The 10,900-nt window shown below is 38.6% G+C and overlaps 2 protein-coding genes across 3 annotated transcripts; one reads left to right on the top strand and one right to left on the bottom strand.

Moving 5' to 3' along the window:
* The first annotated feature begins 227 nt into the window (after positions 1-227).
* On the top strand, positions 228-3,922 carry LOC131349252 (CD209 antigen-like protein C). Of its 2 annotated transcripts, XM_058384784.1 has the most exons (5): positions 229-498; positions 1,920-2,138; positions 2,896-3,038; positions 3,185-3,291; positions 3,561-3,922. In XM_058384784.1, the coding sequence occupies exons 1-5, from the start codon at positions 390-392 to the stop codon at positions 3,700-3,702; spliced, it is 720 nt and encodes a 239-aa protein (XP_058240767.1). In that variant the 5' UTR covers positions 229-389; the 3' UTR covers positions 3,703-3,922. The 2 variants fall into 2 exon arrangements, with proteins under 2 accessions (XP_058240768.1, XP_058240767.1); XM_058384785.1 differs by lacking the exon at positions 3,185-3,291 and having other exon boundaries at positions 228-498; positions 3,561-3,696.
* A 3,653-nt stretch (positions 3,923-7,575) lies between these two features.
* LOC131349241 (CD209 antigen-like protein C) lies at positions 7,576-9,473 on the bottom strand. Its single transcript, XM_058384769.1, has 5 exons — positions 9,230-9,473; positions 8,775-9,047; positions 8,008-8,132; positions 7,823-7,926; positions 7,576-7,732 (listed from the first exon to the last, which is right to left on the bottom strand). The coding sequence occupies exons 1-5, from the start codon at positions 9,399-9,401 to the stop codon at positions 7,591-7,593; spliced, it is 816 nt and encodes a 271-aa protein (XP_058240752.1). The 5' UTR covers positions 9,402-9,473; the 3' UTR covers positions 7,576-7,590.
* Between the last annotated feature and the right edge of the window lie 1,427 nt (positions 9,474-10,900).

Below are 10,900 nucleotides of genomic sequence, written 5' to 3' on the forward strand. Positions count from 1 at the left end.
ATCATTGTTGATATTAGCTATATAATAAATGCTGTGTAGTTTATTATTTCTCGTATTTTATACCATGTTAATGTGCCAATCATAATATTTTTCTTAATAATTAAAAAATGCTTATGCGTTATTAAATAATCTATGACAGAATTCACTTCCTTAACTACTCTTGTTTTCTGTTACTTACATTATAAGTATTAGTTCCTTTTTTTTTCTCCCTGAGCTTCTCATTTTTCATCTCCTGCAGTTGACTTTCTGATTGACTAACCACTGGACAACTACAGCAGCTTGAGAACAAAACCTTAACCTGGACAGCAGTCGGGACAAATTCAGTTTTAAATTAAAACTGATTTGTGTAAGGTGTTCAGTACAAGATCCAGATTGCTGACGAGTGCAGAATGGAGATGAGTCGTGGCATACTCACTCAATCAGATGCAGACATTTATATGAAAGAGGACAAAGTGGAGACTCTCTGGAAAAGAAGCAACTGGGAAAATATGAAATCAGGTACATAGCGCACACACACACACACACACACACACACACAGTTCCTCGTGTCATCATGTATCATTTCATACTACTCACATTGACTTCAATGGCTGATTTTAAATTACACATGCTGATTGTGATCAGTAATTTTTTTTACAACAGTAGCTCTGACAATAGTTCACAGGTGTGTATTTTGTTGCTTGTTCTACCTTATGTTTTTTTAAACTGATAAAGGCTTTTGTGATTTTCCTAATAGCAGTTTCACTGATGGTTCACAAATGTAACTATACACATATGACAGATATGACATACTAGCATTAATAAAAACCGTAACTGTTGGCAATTTGCTGTGGTATAAGAGGAATAAAAAACTTGCCCTTATTGGAAAATAATCAACACTGGGGAAGTAAAAGTAGCTCTGCTTTGCATCAGGTCACCTCTCACCACCATGCCATTAACTTTTATGTTTTATTGGTAAGTAATGAACATTTGTAGGAATGTAAAAAAAAAAAAAAAAAAAAATCAATCAGCTAAATTTTGTGTGAAACACTGTTATGCAAAATGCACTTATAGTTGTATTTTTCATGTACCTCACAGCTAAACAAAGAACAAATAGCAGTCTTGTGAGTCAATAAAGTGGCTACTTAGGATATATTTTTTGTATATTCAGCGTTTCTGTTCAGACTTTAGAGCCAAGCACAGCAGATTTCTAAGACAAAATCAACACTTCCTCTAAACGGAAGACTTCTCCTTTCCTATTTTGGGCTGTTTTTTTAAGACGGCAGTTTTAGACTTTTAAGACTGTGTGGTTTCTAGGAAACAGATCACAGCCCTCTTTAGTAGAGGAATTATCAACTCAAAACACAAACAAACACACTTTTTAGCTTTGGGTGATGCTGAGCTTGGGCTCTTGTTGCTGCAAAACACACTCTGTATTAATAGTAACAGGTTAATTACACACAGGTGTGCAATTGTTCATGAAAAACTTGCACAAAACAAGGTCTAGATAATAAACCTGGGTAAACACAAATCTCTGGCTAGTCTACTACGAAGCTGGTGGCAGCCCTGCTGGCCTCTGGAGACAGCTTTTTGTTGGAGGGCGCCTTGTTGGCCTCTCCTGGGGGCTTGCACGTGGAGAATATAACCAAATTGGCCTTGTAATAGGTGATAAAAGGCTTGGTGGGCTTGCCCATCATGTTGGCTCTGTCTATGGTGGCCTTTTGAGGTCTCTCCCAGATTCCCAATCTCCTGGTTCATGGCTTGCACAAATTCCTCCACCCACAACAGAGAGGGGCTTCCTGCTTGAGTGAGACACTCTGCCCTGTGGAGAAAATGAGAAATGTTCGAAAGACAGCATTCATTTTCTGAATTAATTAATTAATTTTTTAATTTTGTTTTTAGTTCTGTTCACACATGTCCCTTTGACCATTCCCCATTAGGTGGAAAGACTACAAGAGGCAGATGTTACAGACTGACTGCAGTGTGTTTGCTGCTGCTGTGTGTTCTCCTGCTGACTGCTGTCACAGTGATATGGACCAAATACAACACCATGACTACAGAGAGAGACCAGATACAGATCAGTTACAATAACCTGACTAAAGAGAGAGACCAGTTACAGAAACAAAAAGACGGATTTCAGAAGATGTTGAATAATTTGGGTGAGTACATGCTTTAAAGATGTTAATTGTTTGTAACAGGATTTATGAACAGGAAGTGACAGAATCATGGATTATGATACAGTTAATGAGTTTAAAGGTTTGTTAGTGTTTCCTTCAACATGTTAGATCCCAGACCTAATTTTTTTTTTAATCAGCTAGTGACAGTGGATTTCACAATTCGTCTCTAACATACTGGAAGCACAGCATGGCAGCTTTCGATATTCTACCCTTTCACACTTATTTTCAGCCATCTAGAGCAAATTTGTGAGAGCAAATTTTATTCACAGTCTACTTAACCTGCAAGAGTTCTGCAACACACTCACTGAATAACCCACTATTTATTAGCAAGCTCAACTATATTATTTGCTTGCTTCTCCTATTGATGCTATTGTTTGCTTCTCCATGGCCACTTCAATTTATTTACTTACATAATGAATCTTATACCCTGTGGGAACCTTATGCCATAATGATCTCCTACTCTCAGGGCATGAATGGGCAGTGAATGTAATTTTGATCTACTCTGATAAGTTACTATCAAACACATCATTAACAAATTTGATTTGTTAATAATAGATAAACATCATGCCCTTCATTTGCTGGTTTACATAAATAATTTACAACACCACAGGCATAACTCTGAACAGTGCTCAAGTTTGTAGTTGCATCTACAGTTTGAATACAGATGTGCACAGCTTAAATATTTACTTGGAACACTTTACCCAACTCTAGTCCTAAATGTCTTAATCTGTTTGATCAGATTCACTTTTCAGTAAGGGGTGGCAATATTTCAACTCTCATATTTACTACATCTCTACTGAGGAAAAAAACTGGGATAAGAGCAGACAGGACTGCAGAAAGAGAGGAGCAGACCTGGTGATCATTAACAGCAAAGAGGAACAGGTGAGAGAGAGAGAGAGAGAGAGAGAGAGAGAGAGAGAGATGGAATGAAGTGAGCTTCTGTATTCATATTGTGCTGTTATAGTTACAACAGTTCACACAGAGAGAGAGAAATACACTTAAACTATTTATAATTCACTTAATCACAGGAGTTTATCGCGAAACAGCTGGGCAGCAAACGGGCTTGGATTGGTCTAAGAGACAGAGACACAGAGGGGGTGTGGAAATGGGTGGATAATACACTACTGACCACTGCGTAAGAGACCTGTATTTAATGTTTTTTCCCAAATCTCTTTCCTTTGTACAAAGAGTTTTAGAAGTACCAGGTGGTGATTAAACATTCTGTACAACTTTGAACTAAATGCTAAAATAAGATCATTCACTTTTATATTCACATCACAACAATCACTATATTTTTGCAATGGTGGTTAAGAATCTTTTTGAACACGTGCTAATTGGTTGATTTAAATGTGTGGAAGTGAAGGTAACTGAAAACTGATCTGTTTCTAACTTTCTGCTTTTCAGGTACTGGGATGAGGGGGAACCGAATAATGATGAAGATCATGAGGACTGTGCAGAGATTATGGGTTTTCCAAAAACTAAGCTCTGGAATGACAGGAAATGCTCAGATACTGAATTATGGATCTGTGAGAAAAGTTATTTTTAGGCTCTTTTTTTCAATAAGAGCTGACTTCCAATGACACCAACTGAAAAATGCTTTAGACATGCATAACCTTTTAGAAAAATGCTAGCTTTAGACATGCTTGAGCTGGGAATTTAAGTTGCAGAATTGTTTGTGTAATGCTTTGTGTATATCATCTTGTATTAAAATTAAGATTTTATTTCTACTTGGTTTTTGACAAAAAATGTAAATTTCTACAAATAAATGTTTCAGCAAGCCATGGTGTTACACTGTATGTTTGTTAGTCATGAATGAGCAGTGATTTCCATTTTAGTGGATCAGAAGTAATTCAGTGTTTTAGAGGAGTTTAGTCTTTTATAGACAAGAGATATTTCAGCATGTTGTGCAAATGCCTAGAGATTATTGCTGCAAGAATTCCTACAAACCATCAGATGTCACTTATTTTGAAAAAAAGCTTTTCAGTGTCCCAATGTTTTAGAAGTTCAGGAAAGAACCTTAAAAAGTTCACCTAAAACAAGTGACATAAAAAATAACCCCTTCCTTGGACCTAGGAGCAATTTAGTGTAAACCTAATTTAGTGTAAACCTATCACAAAAACCCTTTACTGATTCCCTTTTAAACCCTTTATGCTGCCCTAACAAATTTTTAGGGATTTGAGTTTTCTAGGAATTTGTGTATGAGAGTTACAACATGTAAGTGTAACTACAAACGGGTAAAACATATTTTTCTGCATCAGTTGCTGTGTATTAAAATAAGATAAATAAAACACTACACAACATGCTATTATCACTAATTACATAGTTATTATAAAAATATCAACAATTGTTCAGTTTATATGATGATTTTGTGTTTTCTGTTCTCTCAAAAAATAGAAACCTAATGAACATATAAACTGTAATGTTGGAGGTCAGTCTGTATACTTCACCCTACTTCTTTTTCTTTCGGCTTTTCCCTTCAGGGGTCGCCACAGCGATTCATCTCTCTCCACCTATCCCTATCTTCTGCATCCTCAACACTTGCACCCACTAGCTTCATATCCTCATTTATTACATCCATATACCTCCTCTTTGGCCTCACAATGTCATCTGCAAACATCTTTTTCCAAGGAGACTCCTGTCTGACCTCCTCTGACAACTGGTCTATCAACATACCAAACAGGAAAGGGCTCAGAGCCGATCCCTGATGCAGTCCCACCTCCACTTTGAACTCCTCTGTCTGCCCTACAGCACACCTCACCACTGTCCTGCTCTTCTCATACATGTCCTGCACCACTCTGACATATTTTTATGCTACTCCTGACTTTTTCATACAGTACCACAGCTCTTCTCTTGGCACCCTGTCATATGCTTTCTCCAAGTCTACAGTGCAACTCTCTCTGACCATCCCTATACTTCTCCATCAACATTCTCAGAGCAAAAATTGCATCTCTTGTGCTCTTTCTGGGCATGAAGCCATACTGCTGCTCACAAATTTCCACTACCTTCCTTAACCTAGCTTCCACTTTCCCATAGTTTCATTGTATGGCTCATCAACTTTACCCACTATAGTTGCCGCAACTCTGCACGTCACCCTTATTCTTAAAGATCGGCACTAATACACTTATTCTTCATTCCTCAGGCATCTTCTCACTCTCTAAAACCCTGTTAAACAAACTATTTAAAAATTCCACTGCTGCCTCTCCTAGACACTTCCAGACCTCCACCAGGATGTCGTCAGGACCAACTGCCTTTCCACTTTTCATTCTCTTCAAAGCCTTCCTGACTTCATCTTATCTACTTTCTGTTCCACAGAGTTCACTCCTTCTACTCTTTTTTCCCTCTCATTTTCCTCATTCATCAGCTCTTCAAAGTACTCCTTCCATCTCCTCTGTACACTCTCCTCACTTGTGAGCACTTTTCCATCTCTATACTTAATAACTCTGACTTGCTGCACATCCTTCCCATCTTGATCCCTCTGTCTAGCTAACCTGTACAAGTCCTTCTCTCCTTCTCTAGTGTCTAACCTAGTGTACAACTCATCATACGCCTTCTGATTGGCCTTAGACACCTCCCTCTTCACTCTGCGCTGTAACTTCTTGTATTCCTGTCTATTCTCTTCAGTCCTGTCCATGTCCCACTTCTTCTTGGCTAACCTCTTCCTCTGAATACTATCCTGAACTTCCTCATTCCACCACCAAGTCTTCTTATCTTTTTTCTTCCTTCCAGATGACACACCCAGCACCTTTCTTCCTGTCTCCCTGATCACTTCTGCTGTAGTTTCCCAGTCATCTGGCAGCACTACCTGACCATCCAGAGCCTGTCTCAACTTCTGTCTGAATTCCTCACAAAATTCCTCCTTTTTCAGCTTCCACCACTTGGTTTTCTTCTCCATCTCTATCTTTGACCATCAAAGTCATCCTACACACCACCATCCTATGCTGTCTGGCTACACTCTCTCCCACTACCACTTTACAGTCACTAATCTCTTTCAGCTTGCCTCTTCTACATAGGATGTAGTCTACCTGTGTGCTCCTACCTCCACTCTTGTGTCACTCTATGCTCCTTCCTCTTCTGAAGTGTTAACCACAGCCATGTCCATCCTCTTAGCAAAGCCCACTACCATCTGTCCTTCAAGGTTCCTTTCCTTAACTCCAAACTTGCCCATCACCTCCTCAACACCTGTCTTCCCCTCACCAACATGTCCATTAAAATCTGCTCCTATCACCTCTTCAACCTCTAACTTCAGACTCATCACCCTGTCTGACACTCTCTTCACCTCCAGAACATTCCTCACAAACTCCTCCTTCAGGACCACACCTACCCCATTTCTCTCACTATCCACACCATAATAAAACAAACAGCTTGAATCCTGCTCCTATACTACCAGCCTTGCTACCCTTCCACCTGGTCTCCTGTACACACAGTATATCCACCTTCCTTCCTTCCTGCTGAACTTGTTGTTGTATGATTATGTAGCACCAGGTCCTGGAGAAACGTTGTTTCATTTCACTATGTACTGCATCAGCTATATGTGGTTGAAATGACAATAAAGCTTCTTGAATCTTAAATCTTGAATCTTGAATCTTCTCTCCATCAAATCAGCCAGCTCTCTACCTTTCCCTGTCATAGTACCAACATTCAGAGTTCCTATTCTCAGTCCTACACTCTTACCTTTCCTCTTCTCTCTCTGTCTGTACACTCTCCTCCGTCCTCTACTTCTTTGACCAACAGTAGCCCAATTTCCACCAGCGCCCTGTAGGTCAACGGCGCCATTGGCAGTTGTTGTTAACCTGGGCCTCGACTGATCCTGTATGAAATTCAGAGTACTGATGATTCGCATGGTTAAATTTGGCAATGTTTTACACCGGATATCCTTCCTGACGCAACCCTCTCTATTTATCCGGTCTTGGGACCGGCACAGAAGTCACTGGACTGTGACTCCATGGCTAGATTATACTTCACCCTACTAAACTATTTTAAACCACTCAGGTATGCAGGTGTTGGACCTTCAGAGTAGTGTAAATTAAAACAGCTACAAACACTATAGAGACAGAATTTCATGTACAAATTTTATTCATCTTGTGAAAGTCATGATAGCATAGTATCAGAGCAGACAACCAACCAGTAGGATTAAACAAGTGAGCCATATGAAAGAGAAAAGTAAAATGTATGTAACAAATTAAAAATAATGCTGGATTATGTGTCTGTGAAGCTTTACCTTTAAAAAAAAAGTTCCATATTCATGGCTACAATGATCCATGCAGTAATATTTTATTTTGCTGTTTCTTTACCATGAAATAATCAGAAGAGAAGCCAGAGAGAAAAAAAAACGGTGACAGATTATATTCAAGATCACTTTTTGATTCACATGTTATATATATATATTTATATATATATATATATATATATATATATATATATATAGATATATTATTTAGTTAAAAATTCTCTTCTCACATATCCAATATGCCTTTGTATTACAAGGAAAATCAGCCCAGTTTTCAGAATTTGACCTATAGCCAGTAACAGCACAATCCTCATCTCCAGAATTGTGGGGTTCTCCAAGTCCCCAGTACCTAAATGAGAGAATCAGGGGATCAGACATGTTTCCCAGAGCAGAGTCAGTAACTGCATGATGAACAGTTTTAATTTCAGTGATTTCTTACGCAGTGATCAGTGGTGTACCATCCACCCATTTCCACGCGCCTTCTGTGTCTCTGTCACTCAGACCAATCCAAGCCTTACTGCTGTGTAACTGTTTCATGAACTCCTGTGATTGCAAGAGCAATTATAAATCCACCTCCTCCTCATCTTCATCATCATCATCATCATCATCATCATCATCTCTCACCTGTTCTTCACTGCTGTTTATGATCACCAGGTCTGCTCCTCTCTTTATGCAGTCCTGTCTGCTCTCATCCCATCTTCTGCTTTCAGTAGAAATGTAGTAAAGACTAGAGCTGAAGAATCTCCATCCTTCAGAAATGAAGGCATAGATCGAAAAACACTATTAAAGGTGTTATTATTAACAGATAGGATTTTTTTGTTCTTCTCCACTAAAAAGAACAGTAGCTAGGTAGCAATATAACTTTTTTTCTTGGCTTGTACAAACAAATTCAAAACATTTAGCACCTCATACATAAGCATGACATACATAGTAACATAAGCATACATACGAGTCCCAAATAACATACAATGTGTAGTATGAATAGTGTGAGTAGCGTGTTCATGCGGAAAATCAGTGTGGAATGTTGAACTCTTCATGCAGGCAACAGTCAGCTTTGATATATAACATATATAATGCTCTAAAACATAAAACATGACCTGCTACTTTCTACCAGCTTGTTTTTGTCATTAAAAGCTGTGGTCTGTGACCATTCTGCAGCATGGATTCATTTGGTAGAAACAGTAACCAATTTATGCTGAAGTCTAGGTACATCTTCAAATTATTCCAGATTAAACAAAATGATGCATTAAAACAGAGTGAACATTAAATCAGACCAAAGCATACAAAGCAACAGTTTGAATACTGTATGAGATACTTTCACAGTTTTCCAGGCGAGGCATACAAAAAGTTTATTCACATATGTGGAAGTTTTATAGATTGTTATCACTCACCCAATTTGGAAAGCCTCTGTAACTGGTCTCTCTCTAGAGTCAGATTGTTGTAAATGGTCTGTAACTGATCTTTCTCTAGAGTCAGATTGTTATAAATGGTCTGTAACTGATCTTTCTCTAGAGTCAGGTTGTTGTATCTAGTCTGGAGTTGGTCGTTTTCTGTAGTCCGGATGTTGTATTTGATCCACAGCACTGTGACGGCAGTCAGTAAGAGAACACACAGCAGCAGCACACAAACTGCAGTAAGTCTGTAACATCTGCTGAAAGGGAAATCTGAAAGGGAATGGACACAGACATTAATGTACTGTTAAGAGATACTATATTCTTTTACCGTACAAAGCGCTTGCTACACCAAGACTAAGTGCTCCAAAGCTCCAGAGTGTTCCTACTGCTGATATCCTAATAAATAATATAGTAGTTGTAAAAGAACTCAGATCAGAAACAATTTTAAAGACCTGTGTCACAAGTTTGGAAGTTCCTCTTTTTGCCAGTATCCTCTGTCTGTGCATCAAGGCCATGACCACGAACAGCATCTGTACTCTCATAGATATCCACCATAATTTCCACTCGCTCTCCTCTGTTCAGCCCCTCAATATGGATCTCATTATCATACACACATTCAGACATCTCTAATCTATAAAAGACTGACAAATACTGATGTATTGCCTCTACATCTGAGAGGAAGTGACTGTACAGCTGTGAAACTCTGTGTGTGTGTGTGTGTGCATGTGTGTGTGTGTGTGTGTGTGAGAGAGAAAGAGAATCTATGAAAGTTTCCTTATTACGGTGCCATTTAGCGATTAAGGAAGTTGCCACACACAAGCTGAAGTAAAAAGTGTGCTTTAGTCAAGGAGTGAATACAACAGGCCTTATAGTACAAGTGAAAATTTTATAAATATATTAACTGATTCATCAAAAATAAAATAAGAAAATAAGAAAACCTTAAAAACAACAGTCAGTATAAAAAATGTTTGTTCATTGTTTCAGTTCTTTTGACTTCACCTATTGTGATAGAACTATCCATTCAAATCTCACAGAATGATAAAGCATGAAAGTGTGGCACAGTATGTTTTCCATTGCTATATATTGAAAATGTGAAAATTATTCAAGCTATCTAGATAATCTAGATAAACCTAAAAAGTTATTTAAACAAATAAAAATCCACTAATTTGAAAAGAATATAAGGCAGTTAATAGGTAATTTTGTGTGAAACCAAAGTTTTCAGCTATAATGACATTGACTGGTCTCACACTGTAGTACCTGAGTGAACTTTTGGTTTGTTATATTCCGTCACACCTACATCGATCAAAAGGTGCAGGCTGTTTGTTTGTACCTCAAACAGTGTAAGCTACAGCAAGGGACGGAGCTTTCACTTAAAATTCCCTGCAGTTATGGAATAGCCTTAAGCTGTCTGGCATCACGTAAAGTGAGAAATCAGAGTAGGCCTCTCTACAGAAATTCCATCAATAGGTATCTGGCTACCAAATATACATTAAGTGTGCAGGAGAAGTGCTCTTGGAGGAACTCCAGCTGTGAGCAGTGAACTGGATTTAAATGGCATTGTTCACACTACAGTGTATAGATCTGCCCTTGTAGGGCATACAGTTCCCTTGGGTCAGAACATCCTCACCAAAATCTGTGAGCTGGTGGCTCTCAGGGGCAAGACCCAAAGTTTCCAAATCTCCAGGCAGTGGTAATGCCTTGAGATAGAAACTCTTCACTTGAGATAGAAACTCTTTCCAGATGGGAATCTCCCAAGGAGTCTGTCCAGGAGAGACATTAGTTTTGAGAACTAGATTCAGACTGGCCAGTACGGAGCCACCAATAATACCACTAATAGGTGGATTTGGTCCTGGTGAACCATTGCTATAATTCCCAGAAGCAGAGCTACAGCCTTGGCCATCTGTATCATGGAGCCCCAGTGGAGCAGGAGGTGTGAGGATGAGCCAGAGGGGACAGTGTGTTGTCTTCTTGGAGGTGAATAAGTTCACTTCTGCTGAGCTGTACCTAAAATTAAATGTAGAAATTTTATTTAAAGCGTAAAACCTATATCTCATGTTCTATTAAAAAAGAAAGCTTATTATTGATGCATTGTATCACTTATCTAGTTGATAAAGCACTGTTTT

Source organism: Hemibagrus wyckioides, linkage group LG29 (assembly GCF_019097595.1).
Source record: "Hemibagrus wyckioides isolate EC202008001 linkage group LG29, SWU_Hwy_1.0, whole genome shotgun sequence".
In the NCBI taxonomy this organism is placed as follows: domain Eukaryota; kingdom Metazoa; phylum Chordata; class Actinopteri; order Siluriformes; family Bagridae; genus Hemibagrus; species Hemibagrus wyckioides.

Bases quoted from the DNA above. Each gene is read 5' to 3' on its own strand.
- LOC131349252 (XM_058384784.1), top strand. From the start codon at position 390: ATGGAGATGAGTCGTGGCATACTCACTCAATCAGATGCAGACATTTAT. The intron at 3,039-3,184 runs GTGAGAGAGAGA...ACTTAATCACAG, and splicing joins TTAACAGCAAAGAGGAACAG to GAGTTTATCGCGAAACAGCT. The intron at 3,292-3,560 runs GTAAGAGACCTG...TCTGCTTTTCAG, and splicing joins AATACACTACTGACCACTGC to GTACTGGGATGAGGGGGAAC.
- LOC131349241 (XM_058384769.1), bottom strand. From the start codon at position 9,401: ATGTCTGAATGTGTGTATGATAATGAGATCCATATTGAGGGGCTGAAC. The intron at 9,048-9,229 runs GTCTTTAAAATT...ATTCCCTTTCAG, and splicing joins CTTCCAAACTTGTGACACAG to ATTTCCCTTTCAGCAGATGT. The intron at 8,133-8,774 runs GTGAGTGATAAC...TCATTTCTGAAG, and splicing joins ACAGAGGCTTTCCAAATTGG to GATGGAGATTCTTCAGCTCT.